We start from the raw sequence: 27092 nt of genomic DNA on the forward strand, positions 1-27092 counted from the left end.
CCACTGTGGACCTCTTCTCATCTCCTGTCTTATTCCATCACTTTTTTATATTTTTCTATAATTTGGTCCTGCATAAGACATCATTTAGGGGAAAAAAAGACTATGTTGCTTTAAAGAAAAAAAAGAATAACCACAGGGGAATTAAAGAAAAATTGTAATATATAATATATATGTGTATATATATATGATATATACATAAAATATATGCATGTGTGTATATATATATATTGTTGTTTGTTGTTTAGTCACTAAGTCATGTCTGACTCTTTTGAGACCCCAGGGACTACAGCCTGCCAGGCTCCTCTGTCCATGGGATTTCCAAGCAAGAATACTGGAGTGGGTTGCCATTTCCGTCTCCAGGGGATCTTCCCAACCCAGGGATCAAATCTGTGTCTTCTTCATTGGCAGGTGGATTCTTTACCTCTGAGCCACCAGGGAAGCCCCAATATATACATACATATATAGAGAGAGAGATTATGTATATATATATGCATATATATATATATATATATATAGGCCTCCCAGGAGACATAAGAGACAGAAGTTCAATCCCAGGGTCAGGAAGATCCCCTGGAGAAGAAAATAGCAACACACTCCAGTATTCTTGCCTAGAGAATCCAATGGACAGTGGAGCCTGGTGGGCTATAGTCCGTAGGGTCGCAAAGAGTTGGACACAACTGAAGCAACTTAGCATACACGTACACTGCTAAGTTAGGAGCAGTGACCCATCTTCTGCATTGGCAGGTGGATTCTTTACTACTGAGCCACCAGGGAAGCCCCAGTACATATGTGTATAGCTTCAGTTGAAGTGTTGAAAGTTATACTGAAGTTGCGGGCAGTTTTGAAGGGCAGCTAGGTATCACATTTGGGTAAACATTTAAGAGGTTTGTGGCTTAGTGGAAAGAGCACTGGCATCAAGGTTCAGACTTTGTTTCAGCTCCAATCCGGCCTAATTGTGGGCCTCACCTCATTTTTCTGGGGATTAGGTGTGTTTGTTTCTGGTTTTGTGTTGAGTACATTAAGAGGATGAATTAAGTGATTTTCTCAGGCTCTTCCTGCTGTGAAACCCTTCCCACAATGATCTTGCTCCCAGGCCTGCCCAGCATATCCATGGTACATGGATGGTAGGATCTTGGCTTGAGGAGAATGGGTTTAAGGTGTTCCGGGTGACATATGGAGACAGGTTAGGGGCCAGGATCCTTGCTGCCATGTCTCGCTGTGAAGGGCTGTGAAGGGTGGATCTGGCAGAGGTGGAAGCTGGACGTGGGCACCAATGTCACAGAAGTAAAGTTTGCACTAAAGAAGGTGATGTGATATGTTTTCTTCTTATATACATATATTTAAAAAAAAAAATTCTCCAAGCTGATTTCCCTCCTCTCTTCCCCATTATTTTTCCTTTGAGGTATATTTTTTAAACTTATTTTCTTCATTCATACATTTATTTAATATATATTTCAGTGTCTTTTTGGTTTGGACACAATGCTAAAAGTTAGAGCTCTAACTGTAAAACAAAAATGAGTAGACTTCATGGCCTCATGGATCTCACAGCTTAATTAAAATCAAGAAATTATTTCAGTAATACTAGATGCCAGAATAGATGGAACTATATCAAAGTTTTGAGTGACTATAGATTAGAAATCTAGCAAGTAGAACCAAAATGTCTTAAATTTTTTAGCTAAGCAAAAATGTATAACTTTTCTAAAATATATATTATATTATACATACTATTTATTTATATATGTGTACAAAGCTTTTCCAAATAGGTTCCAAATAGGAAAAGGAGTATGTCAAGGCTGTATATTGTCATCCTGCTTATTTAACTTATATGCAGAGTACATCATGAGAAACGCTGGGCTGGAAGAAGCACAAGCTGGAATCAAGATTGCCAGGAGAAATATCAATAACCTCAGATATGCAGATGACACCACCCTTATGGCAGAAAGTGAAGAGGAACTCAAAAGCCTCTTGATGAAATTGAAAGAGGAGAGTGAAAAAGTTAGCTTAAAGCTCAACATTCAGAAAACGAAGATCATGGCATCCGGTCCCATCACTTCATGGCAAATAGATGGGGAAACAGTGGAAACAGTGTCAGACTTTATTTTTCTAGGCTCCAAAATCACTGCAGATGGTGACTGCATCCATGAAATTAAAAGACGCTTACTCCTTGAAAGGAAAGTTATGACCAACCTAGATAGCGTATTCAAAAGCAGAGACATTACTTTGCCAACAAAGGTTCGTCTAGTCAAGGCTATGGTTTTTCCTGTGGTCATGTATGGATGTGAGAGTTGGACTGTGAAGAAGGCTGAGCACCGAAGAATTGATGCTTCTGAACTGTGGTGTTGGAGAAGACTCTTGAGAGTCCCTTGGACTGCAAGGAGGTCCAACCAGTCCATCCTAAAGGAAATTAGCCCTGGGATTTCTTTGGAAGGAATGATGCTAAAGCTGAAACTCCAGTACTTTGGCCACCTCATGCAAAGAGTTGACTCATTGGAAAAGACTCTGATGCTGGGAGGGATTGGGGGCAGGAGGAGAAGGGGATGACAGAGGATGATATGGCTGGATGGCATCACCGATTCGATGGACGTGAGTCTGGGTGAACTCTGGGAGTTGGTGATGGACAGGGAGGCCTGGTGTGCTGCAGTTCATGGGGTCGCAAAGAGTCGGACACGACTGAGCGACTGAACTAAACTGACAAAGCTTTTCTATTATACTTGATAAAGAACAATGATAAAAGAGATAGAGAAACTGGGAAACATAAACTAAATGAATTGGGAGCATTACTTATGAAATAGAAAAAGGGAAACAAACTTGATAAAAGATCATCATGTAATCCAGTTGTTTTTATTTTTTATTTTTTTTTAATTTATTTATTTTAATTGGAGGCTAATTACTTTACAATATTATAGTGGTTTTGCCATATATTGACATGATCCAGTTGTTTTTAAACATGGCTGCTCATTAGAATCATATCTGGTGCTTTGGAGAAAAACAATTCCTGGGCATTAAACTTATTTTTTAAACAAAATACAGAGGTTAGAGTTAGAGGCCTCTGTAGCATCATGCAAAGATGGCTACAAAGATCTACTGTGAGTTGTGAAACATTCTTTTAAGGCTGGGCATCCTTCCAAAGGAGCTGACTTGATGCTGGAAAATGAAAACGTGGATGCTGTTTAGATTGGCCTGGGGAACCGCAGGTCTAGTGGCTGCTGCTGATCTTTGCATGAAGTATCTCTGATTTCTGAAAAGGTTTCTTTTGTTGATCATCCTTTCCTCGTGATTCTGGGAGTGTGGCCCTCTCAGCTGGAGAAGGGACTGTTTTATCTGTGCAGCATTTGATTAGAAATGATCTAGATGTGCAATTCAGCCACACAGCTTCCTGTTCGTGCTGGGTCAGCACTGGTCCTCATGCTGCGATGCAGGCTAGGGTGGGATCCCAGGGCTCCGGGGGGAGAGATGGGCCAGACATGTGAGCACAGAGATGCAACACAGCGTGAGGTTACTGCATGAGTGTGAGAGAGCTGGGTACAAGCTGCAGGTATCACTGGACAAAGATGGTGAGCCATCCTGTCTCTTTTCCTTCCTCTTTTCTCTACCTCTTTCTCTTTCCTCTACCTCTGTCTCTGTCCTGCCAGAGGTTGAAGTTAACCCAGAGAGACACTTGAGGCTATGAGGCTGGGCAAGGGAGAGGCCTTATCTGGGGGACTCAGAGGCCTTATCTTATCATGGTTTAGATTCCATGTTTATATGCTATGGTCACAAGGCTGACCGTACCCTGTTTCTGGACAGTAGCCACCTGCAACCTGGGACTGTCAAGCCTTGAGCTCACTGACTGTTGTGGAATGTCCAGAGACACCTCACAGATGAAGGGCTCCTCCCTCTCTGCCTGTGGTGGCACAGTGACTGGGAGAGATGCTCCCCGTGATGGTCTCTGTTGTCTGAGTCAACCCTTAAGGAGACTATGCATGCCTGGTGTGGAGACACAGAGCTTTGGCAGATAAGTAAGTTATGATGTGTTAAGTAGGGCTATCCTTGGATTAATATACCAAAGCTCTGCTAGAAAACAGCTAAGTTTACATAGGCAAGCTTGTGTGCAAAACTGATATTAGCATCTCCAGGAGTTCAGTTCAGTCGCTCAGTCGTGTCCAACTCTTTGCGACCCCATGAACCGCAGCACGACAGGCCTCCCTGTCCATCACCAGCTCCTGGAGTCCACCCAAACCCATGTCCATTGAGTTGGTGATGCCATCCAACCATCTCATCCTCTGTCGTCCCTTCTCCTCCTGCCCTCAATCTTTCCAGCATCAGGGTCTTTTCAAATGAGTCAGCTCTTCGTATCAGGTGGCCAAAGTATTGTTTGGCCAAGAGTTTCAGCTTCAACATCATTCCTTCCAATGAACACCCAGGACTGATTTCCTTTAGGATGGACTGGTTGGATCTCCTTGCAGTCCAAGGGACTCTCAAGAGTCTTCTCCAACACCACAGTTCAAAAGCATCAATTCTTCGGCACTTGGCTTTCTTTACAGTCCAACTCTCACATCCATACATGACTACTGGAAAAACCATAGCCTTGACTAGACGGACCTTTGTGGACAAAATAATGTCTCTGCTTTTTAATATGCTGTCTATGTTGGTCATAAATTTTCTTCCAAGGAGTAAGCGTCTTTTAATTTCATGGCTGCAGTCACCATCTGCAGTGATTTTGACGATATTGGTGTTAGTACAAAGACATAGTGTATAGCCCAGGGGAGTAAGTAGTTAAGGGGCAGAGTTTGGACTGAAGCCTACGTCTTTCTGACTCTGAAGGCAGAGCTCTGTCCAGTTTTCCAGGGGACCACATTGTTTACAATTACTTGTTTGATTTGGTTTTATTTCAAGCCTCTGTTTTAGTTGTTGTGGATGTGTTCAAGAACATAGAGAGGATAGCATTACTTAAATGATGGAGTGCTTACCTCTCGAGAACCTTGGAGTTATGCTCCTGTCCATCTGTTTCACCTGTTGCTGTTCAGTCCCAAGGAGTCGTGTCTGACTCCTTGCGACCCCATGGACGGCAGCACACCAGGCTTCCCTGTCCTTCACCATCTCCTGGAGTTTGCTCAAACTCATATCCATTGACTTGCTGATGCAACCATCTCACCCTCTGTCGCCCCCTTCTCCTGCCCTCCATCTTTCCCAGCATCAGGGTCTTTTCTAATGAGTCAGTTTCATCTACTCGAATTGAAAAGCTCGCTGGTGGATGTTTGTCTTTTCTCTCGTGAGAGTTTCTCGGGATGCAGCCTAAATCCTCCAGTGGGATCCCTGTGTTTGATAAGAGGGGTAACTTCCTAATCAGTTGAGAAAGTTATTCTGTTATCAGCACACAGAGATCATAGCTGAGTTAAATCCTAATGTGTTGTATTAAACTTAAAAGCATTTAAAATTTTTAAATGAGAAATTTTATATTTCATTCCAAAAAAGTGTTTGGGAGATTAATGGGAGGGCATGGGACATGTAATTTGTCCTGTTATTATCAAAATACATGAAATAATATTGTACTACATTTTATTACATGCAAAAATACTGGAACTCTTTCACAATATTAAGTGGGTTATAAATACTGTGGAATCTTGACTCATTGTCAAATCATTTAAATTAATATTATTTCCTTTTGTCTGAGAATTACAAGTCCATGCAAATGAAGCCAGAAGGAAGCATTTGATTTCTTACTTTCATCCTCTCATTGCCACCCCTTCCCCTTACTCATTTAGTGGGTTATAAATACTGTGGAATCTTGACTCATTGTCAAATCATTTAAATTAATATTATTTCCTTTTGTCTGAGAATTACAAGTCCATGCAAATGAAGCCAGAAGGAAGTATTTGATTTCTTACTTTGATCCTCCCATTGCCACCCCTTCCCCTTACTCATTTGGAGAAGGCAATGACAACCCACTCCAGTACTCTTGCCTGGAAAATCCCACAGACAGAGGAGCCTGGTAGGCTGCAGTCCCTGGGGTCGCTAAGAGTCGGGCACAACTGAGTGATTTCACTTTCACTTTCCCCTTACTCATAAACGCATAATATTAATCTAAGTGTTTGATAGTGAGTCAGTATTCCCCAATATTTATAACTCACTTAGCTTAACTGAATCATTTTCCATTACTCATATCATTTCTTGGTGTTATGCTGGAATTCGTAGTTCCCTTTGTTACCAGTCACCGTGTCAATAGGGCTTCCCCGGTGGCCGAGTGGTAAAGAATCTTCCTGTAGTGCAGGAGCCACAGGAGACGTGGATACAATTCCTGGGTCAGGTAGATCCCCTGCAGGAGGGCATGGCAACCCACTCCAGTATTCTTGTCTGGGAAATCCCATGAACAGAGGAGCCTGGCAGGCTACAGTCCATAGGGTCACAAAGTCCAACATGACTGAAGCACGCACGCACCCACCCTGTCAATAACAATATAATGATTTTCCATGGAAGAAGTGCATCCGCATGTGCTATCGCTTTTGCTTCTCATAGCAAAGCAATAACGAAAACCTTGAGAGGTAAGCATCATTATTTTTTAAAGGAAACAGAACTGAGGCGCATAAAAGGTGCCTTATTCAAAGATATAGCCATCAGAGTCATTGCTAGGTCCTGACTGCACACTGCAAAAGTTCAAGAAAGATGTGTCCCTAGGGGTGGCACACGACTGTGTACATAGCGCTAGGTCCGTGTTTCCCCCATCGTCTTCCATAACCCCCTTGGATGACTCCAGAAGTTCCTCTGGCTTTTTTTTTTTTTTTTTTTGGTTGAACTACTTAACTGTTTAAGAGGCAGTCGTTTTCATTGTTTTTTTAAATTTAGTAACTTATTTATCCATTTATTTTTGGCTGTGCTGGGTCTTTGTTACTGTGCATGGCTTTTCAATAATTGCAGCTAGCGGAGGCTACTCTAGTGGTGCATGAGCTTCTCATTGTGATGGCTTCTCTTGTTGCAGAGCGTGGGCTCTAGGTCTTCTTAATTAGGGTTAAGAGTTTTGGATTCAGCTTGGCTACCTACTGTTCCCATGACCTGGGACAAGTTTTAATCTCACTGTGTCTCAAGTTTCTCTAAGGATAACCTGGGGATAGTAATACCCAATTCATAATTTTCTACTTAAATAAATAGTAAAATAAATGTTAGTTACTTGACTATTATATAACGAGATTGAGTAGAATTTTAACCATTGTAATATTCTAATTGGCTGTTTGCTTTCTCAAGAATCTGACTTGCTGTTAAAACTTGTATCAGGAGGGAGGCTCAAGAGGGAGGGGCTATTTATAGCTGATTCATGTTGTACAGCAGAAAGGAACACAACATTGTAAAGCAATTATACTCTAAAAAAAATTTTTTTTAATGGTACAAACTTTCAGTTATAAGATTAAGCATAGAATATACAACCTGATAAATATAATTAACACAGCTGTGTGTTATATATGAAAATTAAGAGTAAATATTGAGTTCTTATCACAATGAAATATATATTTTTCTTTTATTTTGTATCTGAGGGGATGGATGTTCACTAAACTTATTGTGGTAATTATTTAATAATGTATATAAGTCAAATCATTACATTGCATACCTTAAACTTACACAGTGCTGTATGTCAATTATATCTCAATAAAATTGGAATAAAAAGACTTAACATCATATTATGATTCAAAGGATGGTGATGATAAAAGCAGCAACCATGTTATGCACTGCCTTCTGTGTTCCAAACATTTAACAAATATACCCTGTGGAATTCCCACAACCTTACAGATGGCTGTGTTCTTAGCCCTGGACTATATTAGCTCCAAATTTTGTCTGTCATTGCTGTCAATTCTACCCATCCCTCCCCCCTGCCCCTGCCAGCTTAAAATAGTAACCTTTTGAAAATTTGAAATGTATTTTCCAATTTCCAGTCTTCTAGCAAACTGTGTGTTCTCTGCCACCTTCAAAGGTCTCTTGCAGTGCTTCCAGACGTCATACATAAATTCCCATAGTGCCAGGGGTAAGAATTTTCCAGACCCTGAGACTCAAATCCACTTAGAGTGGCTAAAAGTAAGTAAGTCTGTTAATAGTTACAGAAACCAACTTCCTTGAATTTGAACATTTTTCCTTTAAAGCAAGACTTTTCCAAGAAAGAATTGGCATATCCTGTCTCAGAGAGAAAGAAGGAAATGGTAATTGACAATGACCTTTATCCCAGTATCCGATGGAGGTTCTCACTGGCATCGTACCAGCTGGTATAAACCTGCGCTTTGAAAAGTAAAAAAACATTTTTCACTTGCTGTAATTTTTTATTTCACCTGTTAAATTAGCTGTATCTGTACTTACCACCTCATCCTCCATTTCTCTACTACCATCTGCCTAGGTATTGTGGTCCCAACAAATCATGATTTTTTTTTTTTTTAACTATAGGTGAAAGATTTGGGAATAGAGAGCAAGTTGCTTGCTAACTTGGAGAGGTTTTTTCCTTTTAAAAATTATTAAAATAATTAGGTTGCATTTCATAAATATTAAATGAGTCAACTGCACATTTATCTTACAATAATTTTACTTTCATTGTTTATTTTTGAAACTACGATAAGATTGGATCAACCCTGTGCAAGGTGGAACCAAAGATTTGCCATCTCCCTCATTACTGGGAATCTGAACCAGTCTCTACTGGGCTCAGGAAGGCCTTTATTTAAGAGAACTTTATTCTGTTTAAGAAAAAATATTTTTAAAAGTCTGTCTTTTCTTCAGCACAGTGTGAGTATATGGTAAATTGCATATCTGCAAGCCAAGTTGCTTCAGCTGTGTCCAACTCTCGTGACCTTACGGACTGTAGCTGCCAGGCTCCTCTGTCCGTGGGATTCTCCAGGCCAGGTTGCTTCTTTACCACTAGCACCACCTGGGAAGCCCATGTGGTAAATTAAACCACACCAAATAAATCCCCACTGTCTATCCTTCTATTCTTTTTAGTCTTTCTTACCACTAAGTGTCCTCTTCTGAATGGCGATGTTTCCGAGGCTGTGAAGTGGAGGATTCTTACGGGTCTCTGCTGTAAAACCCGTGCATTGACCTATCACTGCTGTTGCTGTCGCTGCAATGTACAAGCTTGCATGCAATGTTTTTGTCTTTGGAAGGCTTATATTCTTAATGCTAGACTGCCCACACTGGTGATGGAAATATGCAAATAAGCAATGAGAAAGCAACTTAAATGAACACCGAAGAGCTAGAAATTAATGGGGAATGTTAGTCATGTGACAGACTTCTGTGGGGCTGCACCTGTTTGTACTGAATTGATCTGTGTTCAGAAATAATCTGGGCATTTTAAAGCTCTGAAATCATACATGCCTTTGAAGATGAAAATGAGGCAGCACTGTTTTTCCCAACTAGTTTAAAATGCAACAATATGGCGGCTCAAAGATGAGGAGATAGATTAGTTGGATTAAAAAAAAAAAAGCAAGATTGCTTCTTAGGCAGGAATCTCTGCAATCTGGGGACTGTTTTGTGAGCAAAGATAGCACCTAATGACTAGGCAGGAGTAAAACATTCCATAAAGGTCAATAGAGTCACATTTTTAGGTACACTCCTTCTATTGGAGCCTAAGAAGGTCAGATGATGTAGAAATTATTTGTGTGTGCACCCATGCACGTGTGCACATACACACACACACATACATACATTTCTCTAAAATAGAAACCTAATCTACTTTTATTCAATATTTGAGATGTTAAAGGAGGGTTCCATGGACTATTCTAGCCCTAAAGAGAAAAAATAAAGTGGAAAGGTAAGAAATCAGATGAGTCATTCTTTAATTTCAAAGACCTGCAATTTTAGGTAACTCATGGGAAAGGAGCAGCCCCTTTGAGAGAGAAGATGGACACATGTCTTGACCTCTCAGGAGAGGATGCCTCAGAACAGCCCAGCTGTTGGCAAAATCTGACCTCAGTGTGCTGGCAGTGAACTTGCAGCTTCAGGTCACATCCCTAAATAATGAAAGGAGAAAAACTGGTTTGGTTTCATTTTTGTCATTTCACTTTGATGCGAAGGGTTCTTCATTCACTGTCAATTATTCATTCATTCAGCAAACACTTAGTGAAGTTGGCTCTGTTCCAGGCATCATCCTAGCTCCTGGGGAGGCCCCCCACAAAGAAGACAGCACAGAAATTCCCTCATGTGAGGTCCTTCTGGGGCTCCCATGTTCCTAAGTCCTTCCTGTAGTGAATTGCCCTGCCAGCTGGCCCTGACAGAAGGAGTGCTTCATCCTACAGAGAAGACAGTAAGCTTCCTTCCCCTGGCTAATGTCACTGTGTCCCTCTGCTTTCTGTCCTGCCCAGCCTCTGTACTTCCAATTGCTAAAGAGGATGTGTCTCTCAGGAGTGGATGGGAGAGTTGTTTCTTTTCTCCCTTCTTCTTGGCCAGGACTCTGATTTTTCAACTAATTAAGTTAGAAGACATCAAGAGGAAAAGAAAAATAAGAACTTTCCTTGCCAGTGTTGCTTAGTTACCTCGACAACATTTTCTTGCTGCCCAGCTGAATGCTCTCTGCATATTTTTATAGCGCACATATTTTATTGCTATATTGATCTATTTAGCAGAAAATATGGAGAACACATTGAGCTCCTGTCAATTCTGCGCTGTTTATTTGAATTTCCATTTTTCTCTTCATTGTCCTTTTCGTTCCTGACCTGAGTAATACTGTACAGGAATCCCATCATAATCCATGTGAGGGCATTTAACTTTGTAGCTAAAAAGGCAAAAGCCCAAGAACTGACCTTAAAATTAGACAACAAACTGTGGACTTTTCAAAGGCAGGGCCCGGATTTTAATTAGCTCTGCGTCCTAGAAAAGGTTTATTGGTGGCGTGAGCAGTTGGCTTCAGACATGTATTAAGTACCAGCATTGTAGTAGGTGTTACTCATAACATAGAATTTGCTATAGGTTTTAGCCAGGGGGCAAAACTGGTGACTTGATCTTTTCTTTCTGGAGACCGGACAAAGACAGAGAAAAATGGCTGTGTTGTTGCCTGTGCCACATTGTTTAGCCGAAGCAGCTTTCCTGCGTGCAGCCGTGGGAGCAGTAGAGGAGCCACAGCCCATCTGGCACTTACGAGAAGGTATTCACAGGGAACCTCCTGGATCCAGGGGCTGTGCTGTCTGAGTCAAGCCAGATCAAAAGACCTGGTCATTGTTACCATCTGTCAAGGCAATTGTATTCAAAACACTGAGTCTCTCCTCATTCTTTTTCTCAAACAGACACACACTCAGCTGAAAATGATATTTGTTTTTTTAACTGGAGTCTAGTTGCTTTAAGCAAAATGGCCTTAAAAGCAAACAAACAAAAACCCAGTATGTTTAAATACATACAATGTCTGTAATGTGTTATGAAAATAGGTGTGATTTCTCTTGGTGAAAAAATACTGGAAATGTGATATTAAGATAATGTATAGTTTATAATTGAAAGAGTAAATTGAAGAGTTCAGTGGGAAAAAAATGAAAACTGGGTTTATGAAGCAAACTCTTGACCAAACAACACATGGAAGTGTATTAGTTCTCCCCTTTCCCAGCTCGCTCACCCAGTACTCTTCAAAGCATGTACTTCGGAGATTTTGTTAAAATGCAGGCTTAGATCTACTGGGTCTGGGGAGAGGCCCGAGAGTCTGCATTTCTAACAAGCCCTCTTAGATCAGACCTTGTTAGCTAAAGTGTCATCCATGAACTTAGAGATTTGGCATTACCCGGGAACTTGCTAGAAACATAAATTCTTAGATGCAGCCCAGACCTACTGGACCAGAAGCTGCATTTTGACAAGATCCCGTGTTCACATTCAAGAGATGCTGCTCTAACCATTTCATAAGCCTACAGTGTCCATTGTGGGTAAGGATCCTGATGGGGCCCTGTGTTAAAAGTTAGGTTGGATGGATTTCTTGGTGCCTTTTAATTTCAAAACTTTTTTGGGCACTTGCCTCAGTCGAGCATCTGACCCTCAGATAAAGACACGGACAGGTGCCTCTTTGTTCGTTCAGTGGCATGATGAATTTGTTTTTATCTTTCTTGGAGTGCCCTTGTCTTTAAACATGGGGGCCCACTGACCAACCTATCCCTGTTCCAGAAAACTTTAGACAAAAAAGTTTGACTGGAGGACTTCCCTGGTAGTCCAGTGGCTAAGACCCTGTGCTCCCAAATGTAGGGGGCCCGGGTTCAATCCCAAGTCAGGGAACTAGATCCCATGTGCCACAGCTAAAGATCGCACGTGCCAGAACTAAGACCTGGCACAGCCAAATAAATAAATATTAAAAAAAAAAAAGTGTGACCGGAAGAGACAACCTTACATCTGAATGATGTCAGAATGATGAACGTGTTTCAAACAAGGAGGTCAGAGTTTCTTCATCTGTAAAATGGCAATAAGAATACCACCTGTTCTAGCTTCCTTTATAGTCATGTTGTGAGGAGCTGGGAAATCTATATCTGAATGGGGCCTTGAAAACATAAAGATGGTCATGAAATTTAAAAACAACTTCAGTAAAAAAAAAAAGTCCTATGTATTTCAGTGTCAGAGAGGTCTGGATTCAAAATTTAACCTTTTCCATCTACTAATTTTGTGATTTCTGCAAAATTATTTCATGTGGTTGAGTCTCAGTTTCTTTTTATATAAGATGATCGTAAAATCATCTATCATGCAGTGTGCATGTGCTAGGTTGCTTCAGTCATGTCCAACTCTCCGTGACCTTGTAGGCTGTAGCCCACCAGGCTCCTCTGTCCGTGGGATTCTCCAGGAAAGAATACTGGAGTGAGTTCCCATGCCCTCCTCCAGGGGATATTTCCGGCCCAGGAATCGAATCCGTGTCTCTCATGTCTCCTGCATTGGCTGGTGGGTTCTTTACCATTAGTACCACCTGGGAAGCTTCCTGTCATGGAAGTGAGGGTTAAAATGTAAATAATATTTGTAAAAATCTGGTGCATAGTAGAGTTTAATAAAGGTAGCCAAGAGCAGCACATTAAATTACTTGGTTGAGAAATAATCCTCCAAAGATGATTTTTCCCTCAGTTAAGCCTGTAACACTGGGGCAAGGAAAAAAAAAAAGAGGTTAAAGGTTTGAATGGGGCTTCCCTGGTGGCTCAGTGGTAAAGAATACGCCTGTAATGCAGGAGACCTGGATTCCATCCCTGAATTGGGAAGATCCCCTGAAGGAGGGCCCGGCTACCCACTCCAGTATTCTTGCCTGGAGAATCCCCATGGACAGAGGAGCCTGGCGGGCTACATCCACTGGGTAGCAAAAAGTCAAGACACAATTGAGAGATTAATACAAAGGTTTACATAACATTGATCCGGTTCAAGAGATTAACATCTTGAAGTTAGTTATGTGAGGGTCTGTCTGTGGAAGAAAAATCCCCAACCTCAAACAAGGGTTTAATATTTATTTAAACCTTAGTGAGCACCATGCACTGAGGGCTTTGTGATATGGAGGATTTGCTATGATTATTCTGTACATTCGCACGCTCTCAGCACAGGCACCAGAGGGACGGGATGGTGTCCACAACAGCCTGGTACGAAGGTAGTCTTCCACGCTGGTGTCCGTGCACAGACACTCCAGGGCATGGGGAAACAGCCGAATTAATGGCAACGAGGGTCATGTGAGGTGATGAGAGAAGATTGCTTTGCGGACCGTGGGAATGGATGGTCCCCTCATTATCAGAATAACAGAATAGCAAGTCTTATTTACTGGAGCTGTGAGGGGGCGGCTGTTGGGTTCTTGCTGCTTTACTGTCAGCAATTAAGCATTTGCAATACAGAAGGACTATTGTCTCTTTTAAGAGGAAATAAAAGCCCTCATCCTCCTCTATCTTCCCAACCTCTAGCTCCTGGTTTTATTTTGGAAATGCTCTTTGAAGGCCTTTGGTTTTCTTGTTTCTTTTCAGGCAGATACACCCTTTGGGAAGTTGTTGGTTTTTTTTTTTTTTTTCCTTCAGATGAGATTGCTTCTTTCTTTCCCTAGAGTTTGCAGAGTTTTTGTGCTGATAACCTTCCTCGAGATGTTCCAAAGTGACCGGAAATGTGATTTCCCAGACAGCCAAAGGCAGGGTGCCACGTGAACCACTTTTCCACACAGGTCTCCTTGTGGGGAGTGTGTATACTCAAGGCCAAGTGATGAGGGGAAGAAACACCTCACTGATACACGGTCTGGCAGTGAAAAGCTAATAGGAAGAGGATGGTGTTTAGAGGGAGGAAGTAAACAGACTGAGGCTTCAGTTGCCAGAGGAGGCCTTTAACTGAATAATCTGAATATCAACGCTTCTGAACCAAGACCAGAGTCTATGAGAGGGAATCGGGGTGTCTTAGATGGTTTTGGGTTCCGTTTTTGTTTAGCCTGAATAACTTAAGTTTGAATGCATCACCAAACCCTGTTCGAGTGTGGCCTACTGGAACCCCTGCTTGGGAGGAAAATGGCAGATCAGTGGGATCGTGCCTCAAGTCCATCTCAGCAGATGCCATGATGGGCTCTTCTGGCTCTGGCCACAGCTGTGGGCTAATTTTGCTAGGGCGTGATCCATGGGCAGATCAATGGTCTCCTCTCTGTTTTCAGGCCACAGGACACAGTCTTCACTTCCAGCCAGTCAGTACTTGTGTTTTTAGAGGAATATGTGCATGGAAGCGCTAGGTAAGAGGCTTTATGAATGAACCAGTAGGAGAAACAGATTGAGGAGGATCACTTTTTAGAATGTAAGACTTTGTGGAAAGAGCATTTGCTGGGAGTGTAAAACCGAATCTCAATCCTAACCATGCCCCTACTCGATGTGGGGCCTTGTTTACAACTACTTTTATCTCTTGGATACTGTGGTTACTTTGTGTGTGTGTTAGTCGCTCAGTCGTGTCCGACTCTTTGCAGCCCCTCTTAGTCTGTCCATGAAATTCTCCAGTCAAGAATACTGGAGTGGGTTGCCATTTCCATCTTCAGGGGATCTTCTCAACCCAGGGTTTGAACCTGGGTCTCTTGTATTGCAGGCAGTTGCTTTACTGTCTGAGCTACTAGGAAAGCAGGTCTTGGAGACCCAGGGTTAATGATATCTACTACAAATCTACTACACCTGCTCGAAATCTACTCTGCTGCTGCTGCTGCTAAGTTGCTTCAGTCGTGTCCGACTCTTCGACCCCATGGACTGCAGCCTACCAGGCTCCTCCGTCCATGGGATTTTCCAGGCAAGAGTACTGGAGTCGGGTGCCATTGCCTTCTCTGTGAAATCTACTTTAGACCACACCAAAATTTTGAAAGGGTGAAATGAGGTGCCAGAGAAGAGAACATTGAAGACTTCAAAGCTGCAATGTCCAATATGACAATCACTAGCCACATATGGCTTTTGGGATTATTAGTTAATTATCAATTTTTTTAAATTAATTAAAATTAAATAAAATGAAAAATTTAGTTTCTGAGTCATACTAGCCAACTTTTTAGTTCTCAGTAGACACATGTGGCTAGTGGATACCATATTGGACAATAAATATATAGAACATCTGCATTATCACAAAGTTTTATGGGCAGCTCTGCCTCAAAGCACTATCTAGGGTGTGATATTAAAGATGTCAAGGGTGGCATGTTTAGGAGTGATAAATACTGTCACAGGGGTTCTTAGAAAGAAACAACCCACCCAAGTTGGCTGGAGTAAAATGAGATATTTATATGACTAATTCAAGAAAAATACACGTGCCCCAAGGGATCTCTTGGGAGTCCCTTGGACAGCAAGGAGATCAAACCAGTCAATCCTAAAGAAAAACAGCCCTTTTCCTAAGGGAAATTGATCCCAAGGGTTGGAGATACAACCAGACTTCAAGAGGAATTGGAACCAGTTCGGAAGACTATGGAGAACACAAGAAGTATGGCTGAGTGCCTTCGATGTTTACCTAAAACTGTTGTATTTTTAATACAAAATAAAAAGTTAAAAACAAAAGAAGCTACTCTCTCCCCACTGCCTCTCCCTTTTCCTCTTGTTGTTCTCTCCCTGTGTCTCTTTTTCTCTGTCCATGGGATCTTCCTTCCTCTCCCCCTCCTTCACTTCTTTCTCTTCTTCTTTCTCTACCCCTTCCCTTCTCCTCTCTCCTCTCTACAAATCCAGGTTTCTCAACACTACTACCCATGGTCCAAAGAGGGCTCAACGGAATTCAGTTCTTAAAACTTCCTTTATTGCAGCGTCATCGATTTACAGTGCTGTGTTGGTTTCCAGGGTACAACAAAGTGATTCAGTTCTACATGTATATAATATTTTGCATCAGATCAGATCAGATCAGATCAGTCGCTCAGTCGTGTCCGACTCTTTGCGACCCCATGAATCGCAGCATGCCAGGCCTCCCTGTCCCTCACCAACTCCGCATCTGCTACTCCCAAACCCCAGTCCTCTCCCAACCCTCCTCCTTGGCAACCACCTGCTCTCTATGTCTGTGAGCCTGTTTCTGTTTTGTAAATAATTTCATTTGTGTCAGATTTTAGATTCCACATATAACTGATAGCATATGGTATTTGTCTCTCTCTGCCTGACTTACTTCATTGAGTATGGTAATCTGCAGGTCCATTTATGTTGCTGCAGATGGCATTATTTAATTCTTCTTATGGCTGAGTAATATTCCATTGTATATATATATATATAACTACATCTTCTTTATCCATTCATCTGTCAATGAACAGTTACATTGTCTCCATGTCTTAGGTCTTCAGTTCAGTTCAGTCGCTCAGTCATGTCCAATTCTTTGCGACCCCATGGACGGCAGCATGCCAGGCTTCTCTGTCCATCACCAACTCCTGGAGCTTGCTCAAACTCATGCCCATCGAGTCGATGATGCCATCCAACCGTCTCATCTTCTGTCATCCCCTTCTCCTCCTGCCTTCAATCTTTCCCAGCATCAGGGTCTTTTCCAATGAGTCAGTTCTTTGCGTTAGGTGGCCAAATATTGGAGTTTCAGCATGAGTCCTTCCAATGAATATTCAGGACTGATTTCCTTTAAGATGGACTGGTTGGATCTCCTTGCAGTCCAAGGGACTCTCAAGAGTCTTTTCCAACATCACAGTTCAAAAACATCAATTCTTCAGCATTCAGCTTTCTTTATGGTCCAACTCTCACATCCATACATGACTACTGGGAAAACCATAGCTTTGACTAGATGGACCTTTGTTGGTAAAGTAATGTCTCTGCTTTTTAATATGCTGTCTAGGTTCGTCATAGCTTTTCTTCCAAGGAGCAAGTGTCTTTTAATTTCATGGCTGCAGTCACCATCTGCAATGATTTTGGAGCCCAGGAATATAAAGTCTCTCATTGTTTCCATTGTTTCCCCATCTATTTGCCATGAAGTGATGGGACCGGATGCCATGATCTTAATTTTCTGAATGTTGAGTTTTAAGCCAGCTTTTTCACTCTCCTCTTTAACTTTCATCAAGAGGCTCTTAGTTCTTCTTTGCTTTCTGCCATAAGGGTGGTGTTATCTGGGTACCTGAGGTTATTGATATTTCTCCTGGCAATCTTGATTCAAGCTTGTGCTTCATTCAGCCCAGCATTTCACATGATGTACTCTGCATATAAGTTAAATATGCAGGGTGACAATATACCCTGCATATTGACAAACTCCTTTCCAGATTTGGAACCAGTCTTTTGTTCTCCTGTCTTGGCTATTGTAAATAGTGTCAAGCAGACCCAGTTTTCATCACTTCTCAGGGATAATACAAAGGCTGGATCCTGATTCCAAGTTTCTAGGGAAATTTGCTCCAATCAGGTGTGTCCAAGAGGATGGGGGTCGTGTCCTCATGCTTACTCAAGGGTAGTGAAGGGTGGGACAGATAATCTAAAAAGGAGCATATGGGGATGTTATTGACTATCATGTTGATCCTTAACACCTTGGAGTGGCCCACTGAAACTATGACCACTTAGCGAAAAGTTGTCAGAGATTTGACTAAGGCCGTAAAGAAAAAGGGTGTGATACCTTTTCACCTGGGGTTATATGATTTGATCACCAATACAGATTCTCAAGGGTTTGGCTTGACTTCTACATTATTATACCTGGTTGTAAGTGGACACAGTCAGAAGTAAGGCGGAAATCGGGTCTAAGCCTTTGTCATTTCTTAAATACAAATGGAACACTAATGAGACCCTTTTCCTCTCCTACCTTTAGGAAGAAACATGAAGTTCCCCTGGAAATCATTCAAGAGAAAGATGGAAAGGGCTATCTAAAAGAGACTGAGAGCTGCAGATCACAAGACTGGGGCCAGAGGGCTGGCAGTGGAAACCCCTGTTGGGTTGCCATCTCTCACTGAAAAGTCCCAGTTGCCTTTTTACTTCCTGCCGAAGGAAGGGGGAAAAGGAGCAGACCATGTCCATAGCCTTGAAGCAGGTGTTCAACAAGGACAAGACCTTCCGGCCAAAGAGGAAATTTGAACCTGGCACGCAGAGGTTCGAACTCCACAAACGGGCTCAGGCCTCCCTCAACTCGGGTGTGGACCTGAAGGCAGCCGTGCAGCTGCCCAGTGGGGAGGACCAGAATGACTGGGTGGCGGTGCACGTGGTGGACTTCTTCAATCGCATCAACCTCATCTACGGCACCATCTGTGAGTTCTGCACCGAACGGACCTGCCCTGTGATGTCAGGGGGCCCCAAATACGAATACCGGTGGCAGGATGACCTCAAGTACAAGAAGCCGACTGCCCTGCCGGCCCCCCAGTACATGAACCTTCTCATGGATTGGATCGAGGTCCAGATCAACAATGAAGACATCTTTCCAACGTGTGTGGGTAAGTCCGTGACCAGCTGCCTGGTTATTTTGTCACATCCCACCCAAGCTTGGAAAGTTGGCAGAGGCTTCTTCTGAAGCGGCCTGCCTTTGAATGCTGGATAGCATCCATGTCACTGTTTCCCTAGGTCCCATCATTCACGTATCTGCAGTTTCTTTTTCCATATCTAAGGACCTTATGGAAAAAGAATCATGTGTGGACCACTTATAATTATTCTGTGGTCCTCAATAGTGGGGAACACTGGCTTGATGAAAAATTAAATTTGATCTTATTGACTTCCTTAGGATTAGACTCCAAACCCACCCAGAGTTCCTAGTGAAATTTTTAATTTGGAGCTAATTAACTGGTTAGTTATACTAACTCTAGTGCAAGGATTGGTAGTCATCTCTCAGGATGAGAAATCCTAATGTGAAAATCCATGGATTTGTTTGGGAGTTGAACAAACAGGTAGTTGGCATTTTGCAGAAACAAGATCCTGGCATTCTCTTCTTCCCTGATCATAGGTATTAATTCCTGGCTGTTCTATTAACTCTGGACCATTGTGGAGTGACTAGACCAACCCAGACACTTGGAATGTAAATGCTTTCATCTGCTTTGTACTAAAAGCCATGAAACTCCTCAAGGGGAAGGACCAGACCTTTTCCATGTCTTTTATTTCTTTATGCTGCTGATCATTGGGTCTGCCTGCCTGGCAGGATGAATTTACAATTCAGTTTTAGGGCCTTTGGGTCAATAGAGATGAACACTCTACTCCTTGCCTTGTTGTAACTCTGATGCCCAGTATGGTCCCCTGGAACCTTTTAGGCACTGAGAAACTATTTGTAGAATGATTGAAAAAATACTTATGCTGCTGCAAAATATTATTGAGAAGATCTGAGAAGGTTGGGGTATTAAAAAAAAAAAAAAGCATTTGAAACACATTGCTGAAATCACCTTTTATAGGGCATGTGTCCCCATGTGGCATATGGGAAGTTGAAGTGGGGTGTATGGAAGTAATTGCTTATGTAAAAATAAAACATATATAACTTGACCAGAGTAGTACATCCATCTTGAAATATTCAGCACACAAACCAATTTGCTCAGATTCCTCTTGTTACCTTGCCTTGCCTGATTTCCTCTTGCACTTTCTCTCTGCTGGCTCTTGTAGGGCAGGAGGTGGGGTTCATGATAACACAGTCCCCCTTGGTTGACTCGCCAGCATAGGAGGAAGAAGGCAGGTTTCAGAAACTCCCCTATCTGTATAACTGGTGCCTTGGAGGAGTAGCAATTTTGGCTCACGTCTTGCATTTTCATTGACTGTTGGAGGCTTCTTTTGGAGCTGGGAGGAATTTGTCTTTTCCGAAAGCATTACAAGCCACTGCCAAGGCTCTGTGCAGAACATGTGATAGCAATAAAGATAAATAAATCTGGGCAAGGATCCCTCCTCGTTGTCCTCCCCCTTCTGTTTCTGTTCTTTGATGCTTTGAACTCTGGGCACTGCTGTTCTCTCTGGCAGCTGTGGTTACCACACAAAGTTGCTGACCAGAAAGAACATCACGGAGCCTGGTGTGTTACTTAAGGGCGAGGAAGCTTCTGGCGGTCTCCTTGGAAAATAGGACATCATAGGTGATTTTAGATTTTGGAGGAAATCAGTGGATGCTGCTGGATCTCTCAGAGTAATTGACTTTGCTTTCTTTTTCTAAATGGTTTCTTTAGCCATTCACTATGCTTGGGGCATGCTCACTTGATCAGAATCCACTGTTTCAGCTCTTCCCAATATGGACTTCACGCTATGAAAGTGTTCTGAGAGATCTTAATAGGTGCGTATGTTTTGTCTTTTTTTTCCCCCCATGGAAAAATAAGTTTGGGAAATGTTTAGTGAAACTGATTTCTTTACTGAAGGACTTTATATTAATGTGCATTAAATCTCCAAGAAATCTCTTGAGAAATCTGTATGCAGGTCAGTAAGCAATGAACTGGACATGGAACAACAGACTGGTTCCAAATAGGAAAAGGAGTACATCAAGGCTGTATATTGTTACCCTGCATATTTAACTTATATGCAGAGTACATCATGAGAAATGCTGGGCTGGGTGAAGCACAAGCTGGAATCAAGATTGCCGGGAGAAGTATCAATAACCTCAGATAGGCAATTGATGCCACCCTCATGACAGAAAGTGAAGAATAACTAAAGAGCCTCTTGATGAAAGTGAAAGAGGAGAGTGAAAGAGTTGGCTTTTTTTAAAGCTCAACATTCAGAAAGCTAAGATTATGGCATCTGGTCCCATCACTTCATGGAAAATAGATGGGGAAACAGTGGAAACAGTGACAGACTTTATTTTTGGGGGCTCCAAAATCACTGCAGATGGTAACTGCAGCCATGAAATTAAAAGATGCTTACTCCATGGAAGGAAAGTTATGACCAACCTAGACATAATATTAAAAAGCAGAGACATTACTTTGCCAACAAAGGTCCGTCTAGTCAAGGCTATGGTTTTTCCAGTAGTTGTGTATAGAAGGCACTGGTGACCCACTCCAGTACTCTTGCCTGGAAAATCCCATGGATGGAGGAGCCTGGTAGGTTGCCGTGTAAGGGGTCCCACAGAGTCGGACACGACTGTCACGACTTAGCAGCAGCAGCAGCAGCAGCATGTATGAGAGAGGTGGATTATAAAGAAAGCTGAAAGCTGAAGAATTGATGCTTTTGAACTGTGGTGTTGGAGAAGACTCTTGAGAGTCCCTTGGACTGCAAAGAAATCAAACCAGTCAATCCTAAAGGAAATCAGTCCTGAATATTCATTGGAAGGACTGATGCTGAAGCTGAAACTCCAATACTTGGGTCACCTGATGCAAAGAACTGACTCATTTGAAAAGACCTTGATGCTGGGAAAGATTGAAGGCAGGAGGAGAAGGGGACAATAGAGGATGAGATGGTTGGATGGCATCACCAACTCAATGGACATGAGTTTGAGTAAACTCTGGGAGTTGGTGATGGACAGGGAGGCCTGGTGTGCTGTGGTCCATGGGGTTGCAAAAAGTCGGACACGACTGAGTGACTGAACTGAACTCAAATCTCCAAGAAAAGAATATGGTAGTATGTAGGGGCTTCCCTGGTGGCTCAGATAGTAAAAGAATCTGCCTGCTAATGCAGGACATGTGGGTTTGATCCCTGGGTCAGGAAAATCCCCTGGAGAAGGGAATGGCTACCCACTCCAGGATTCTTGCCTGGAGAATTCCATGGATAGAGGAGCCTGGCGGACTACAGCCCGTGGGGTTGCAAGGAGTTGGACACCACTGAGCGACTAACACTTTCACTTTCAGTGTATCCTAATTTGAACCTGGTACCTTCTTTCTTAATGGAATACTGTTAGCATCTTTCGAGAAATGTTCATCTGTATACATTAGAGTTGGCAAACTTTTGTATGTATCAGAATTACTTGGGTCTTCTTTTCAAAATGTAAATTCCTTGGTTTTCTCCCTCAACAACTAAATCAGAATCTCTTAGGTAAGGCCTAAGTATCTGTACTTTTAGTAAGCTCCCCCCACTCTTCTTGTTTATTGTAACCACCCAGAATACTTTCTGTCCCTTCCCCAGGAATTGTTTGTTTCTTATCTCTCTAGTTTTATCCATGTCATTCTCTCCTTTGAAATCCCCTAACATCTCTGTCTAGTGAATTCTCATGCATCCTTTATACCATCTCCTCTGTGAAGACTGTCATCTTTCAGAATGTAAACCCCTTAAAGTTATGGAATATGTCTTATTCAGTTGACTATTTGAGCACCAAGTCCAGTCCTGGTGCTTTACAAGTTGTTGGATGGATAGATGGATAGAAAAATAATCCTTATAAAATTCCAGCATGTGTATGGTATGGTGCTGGTGATCAGAGTAAGCAAATGTCTCTGAAATCCATTATCACCATTCCTGCGTATTTCCTGCACCTTGCCTTCCATGGGGTTTAGTTTTCTCTGTTTAACTTTTGCAAGATTAAAACATTGGTTGTTCAGTCGCTAAGTTGTGTCTGACTCTGCAACGCCATAGACTGCAGCACACCAAGCTCTTCTGTCCTTAAGTATCTCCCTGAGTTTGCTCAAATTCCTGTTCATTGAGTTGATAATGCCATCCAACCATCTCATCCTCTGTCGCCCCTGTCTCCTGCCCTTAATCTTTCCCAGCACCAGGGTCTTTCCCAATGAGCTGGCTCTTTGCATCCGGGATTTCTGCTTTGGCCCAGCTGCTTCATTCTTTCAGAGCTATTAGTATTATTAATTGCCCTTCCCTCTTCCCCAGGAGCATATTGGACACCTTCTGACCGGGGAGGCTTATCTTCTGATGTGATATCTTTTTGCCTTTCAAACTGTTCATGGGGTTCTTGCCGCAAGAATACTGGCATGGTTTGCCATTCTCTCTTCCAGCGGACCACATTTTGTCAGAACTCTCTACCGTGACCTGTCCATCTTGGCCCTGCATGGCATGGCTCATAGCTTTATTACGTTATACAAGCCCCTTTGCCACGAGACAAGGCTGTGATCCATAAAGAGGGTTAAAATGATAGGGGTTACTAAAAACCACCACCATCCACCACCACCCTGATGGTCTTCATTAGTATCCTGCTCACCTCTGCTGTTTGCCCTCCGATAACACTGTTGCTGTCTTTGCAAAAACTTGTCTTTTTAGAGCCACTTTCTCTATGAGAATTCATTTCCTCTGCTTCTTCCTCCCCCTGATTCTAGCCTACTTTCCTTCTTTTTGATCTTGGTGCTGCCATGAGTCATTATCATGAAAATGATCAAGGTGTCTGTCAGGATAAAGTGAAAGAGGAATTTCCAGCCAACAGCAGACCCTGGGCGGATGAGAAATTTGGGAGTTCTGCTTAGCATTATGGCTTTGAATCCTGGGCATATTTCTTGTCTTCTTGTCTGGGAATTGGGAGGAGTTCAAACTTTCCCTCCTCCCCACTGTGATTCGAGGAACCAGAACCGGAGAAATACAGACAGATGTGAAGGCTTCAGCCTCAGTTAGGTATTAAAGGATATAAACAGCTGTTGATCTCTACCGCTGAAAGAAAAACTCTCATCTGTTTCTGTATCCTGATTTAACTAGGATACCCGGGCTATTTCAGAAGTCAAGCCTTCTCAGTTGGGAGAATACCAAACAGATGTGGCTCCCTTGTGAACCAGAGTCTCCTTCCTCCACTCTCTTGATCCTCCCCAGTCTCCTTTGTTAAAAAGCCAACAGATGTTCCTGCAAAAGCTCCTAAAACAGCAGTAATTTCAGAAGCAAGGGCCACCTCCTCTTTGATTGTATCTCTTTTTTAACCACTTTTAGAGGTAACGAAAGAAAAATAGAAAGCCACAGCCACCCACTTTTTAAATTCCATTGCCTGGCTAATCACAATAATTTTTCTGTTCTAGCCCCCAGCTTCCCTGTTTTTCTGTTATATAATGGGACTTAAATCTCAGATCTGACACTTAGAAAAAAAGGGAGTTGAAAACTTAGCGCTACTCCAACTCATGTTTTTAAAATGTCTTTGAGCAGGAGGAATAAGAACATTTAAAAAATAATGACATAATCTCACCTACCTTTACAGTTTTAGAATAAATGGGTGTCAGAGAAGGAAAGAGCAAGGAAAGGGAGGGAACGTGCATATATTGAGTTTCCTAAGCATCAAGCACTAGACCTGGCACATAATCTTTCTTAATTCTTATAATAACTGAACGAATTAAATATGCCATTTTACCAATGAGGGAGCTGACATTGAAACAAGCCCAGGGGCTTTCTTAAGGTTGTACAGTTAATCAGTCATTTAGAAGTTAGGGTTTGAGCTCAAGAGTGTCTGGCCAAAAATCTCTGCTCTTGTCACCCATTACCATTTATATTATAGCATGAATCGTTATTCTGCAGATTTCCTTCACATGCTGAAAGACTTCTCAATCATGGTTTTAGGAGGTTACCTAGGAGGGAAAATTTTTTCAGAAAACCTGATTTTGGGTATAAGTTTTAAAGAAATGATTCTGGTTTTTTCGTTTGTTTGTTTCTGTTTTATTTTGTTTTGTTTTTGTTTGCCCCCGCTTTCAAAAATCACCCCTAAAATGCCTGAGCAGTATGTCAGACACTGTATCTGTTCCCATGTCACAAGACTGCGCAGAGGGTGACAGCCTTCGGAAGATGCTTCGTGGGCCGTGACTACCTGTTACAGCGTTTGGTCCTTCACTCACTCAGGAGATGTTTGTGGAATGCCTGTTCAGCAGCGGGTCCTATTTTAGGCTCCAAGAAGGAGCGAAGCAGACAGCTCGTGTCCTTGAGCAGTTTCCATAATGCCTAGAATGTCAAGTTGCTCCAAATTAATCTGCACATTCTTCCAAAATGAGTACTTTGCTCTGTGGACAAGTGCATTGTGGAATTGGCTGCCTCCCTCTGGCAACCTCTCTCATGAGACTATAGCTGAGTCTCATCCTCTTTGAAAATATTGTGGCAGGAAACATAAGGCTATAAAAATATCCATAGGGATGAACTTTTCAAACATGGGATGTTGGGGAACTGAGTTTAGAACTAGCCTTTAAATTTTAACTTTTATTTTCTATTGTCTCCCTCGTGGTTTTTAAATTTTGATATAAACCTAGATAATGCTGGTAAGACAGCATGTATGTCATCAAAATATACTTACAGTGTGGCAGGACTAGCACCGGGCTTGTAGACGGAGACCAGCTCTGCCGTTATAAAACGCTACAGGGGCTATAGGAAACACTATGCGCTGTGTGCTATCGGTAAACACGTAACCTCTGAGCTTACATCCCTCTGTGTGAAGATTCGCATTTCACAGGGCTGTTGCAAGGAATGAAGCAGTGTGAGTGAAAACACCCACCCCAGAGCCATAAGCCCCCGTGCTAAGTGCTAAGTCACTTCAGTTGCATCCGACTGTGTGTGACCCTGTGGACTGTAGCCCTCCAGGCTCCTCTGTCCATGGGGATTCTCCAGGCAAGATACTGGAGTGGGTTGCCATGCCCTCCTCCAGAAGATCTTCCCAACCCAGGGATCGAACCTGCATCTTTCACGTCTCCTACATTAGCGGGCAGGTTGTTCACCACTAGCGCCACCTAGGCCCTCACGCTGCTGCTGCAGCTAAGTCGCTTCAGTCGTGTCCGACTCTGTGTGACCCCACAGACGGCAGCCCACCAGGCTCCCCCGTCCCTGGGATTCTCCAGGCACGAACACTGGAGTGGCTTGCCATTTCCTTCTCCAATGCATGAAAGTGAAAAGTGAAAGTGAAGTCGCTCAGTCGTGTCCCTTGTCCGACTCTTCGCGTAAGAGGTGCTAAAAAACAAATGTATGTCAGCTGCCTCTCTCTCTGCATACGTTTCTACGTAACTGTCAACCAAAACTCTTGAAGCCCACTTGATTTCTGATCAAGTGATTTTAGCCTCAGATAAAAGCAAAATGCACTGTAAGAGACTCAACATGATTTTTTAAAAATTAGCTGTCCTTTTTCTTGGATTGCTCTGTGATGTGGGGGTCATGTGAAAGTGAAGTGAAAGTGTTAGTTGCTCTGTGGTATCCAACTCTTTGTGACCCTATGGGACTGTAGCCACCAGGCTTCTCTGTCCATGGAATTATCCAGGCAAGAATAATGGAGTGGGTAGCTATTCCCTTCCCCAGGGGATCTTCCCGACCCAGGGATCGAACCCAGGTCTCTGGCATTGCAGGCAGATTCTTTACCGTCTGAGCCACCAGGGAAGCCCAATATGGAGGGGCTCATAAATATCCTCAAAGACTTTGGGAAATTTCAACGTTTCTTTAGGAGTCAGACCAACTCCTGTTGTTAGGGATGAGCACTTACCTCTTTAGAGAGAAAGCTACTGGGAAGGATCATCTCTCTTGGTTTTTAAAAGACTGAGTACTGGGGACTTCTTGGAGGTCCAGTGGTTGAGAATCTGCCTGCCAATGTAGGGGACATGGGTTTGATCCCTGGTCCAGGAGGATCCCGGATAAGGCAATGGCACCCCACTCCAGTACTCTTGCCTGGAAAATCCCACGGGCAGAGGAGCCTGGTAGGCTGCAGTCCATGTGGTCGTGAAAAGTGGGATACGACTGAGCGACTTCCCTTTCACTTTTCACTTCCATGCATTGGAGAAGGAAATGGCAACCCACTCCAGGGTTCTTGCCTGGAGAATCCCAGGAATGGGGGAGCCTGGTGGGCTGCCGTCTATGGGGTCGCACAGAGTCAGACACGACTGAAGCGACTTAGTAGTAAGTAGTAGTAGTTGTAGCCAGGAGGATCCCACATGCTGAAGGGCAGCTGAACCCACGCACTGAAACTCTGAAGCTGGTGCACCTAAGAGTCTGTGCTCAGCAACGAGAGAAGCTACCGGAACACCTCAG

General features: G+C 42.8%; 1 protein-coding gene across 4 annotated transcripts in view; it reads left to right on the top strand.

Annotated features, from left to right (window-relative positions):
* The window catches only part of MOB3B (MOB kinase activator 3B), a 248241-nt gene that overhangs the window by 56000 nt on the left and 165149 nt on the right, over positions 1–27092 (top strand). For all 4 annotated transcript variants that reach the window (XM_070794201.1, XM_070794199.1, XM_019965863.2 and 1 more), the window contains one exon: positions 18121–18736. In XM_070794201.1, coding sequence (XP_070650302.1) covers positions 18319–18736 — 418 coding nt within the window. In that variant the 5' untranslated portion in view covers positions 18121–18318. The remainder of the gene's footprint in view (positions 1–18120; positions 18737–27092) is intronic.

Source organism: Bos indicus, chromosome 8, assembly GCF_029378745.1.
Source record: "Bos indicus isolate NIAB-ARS_2022 breed Sahiwal x Tharparkar chromosome 8, NIAB-ARS_B.indTharparkar_mat_pri_1.0, whole genome shotgun sequence".
NCBI classification, from domain to species: Eukaryota; Metazoa; Chordata; class Mammalia; order Artiodactyla; family Bovidae; genus Bos; species Bos indicus.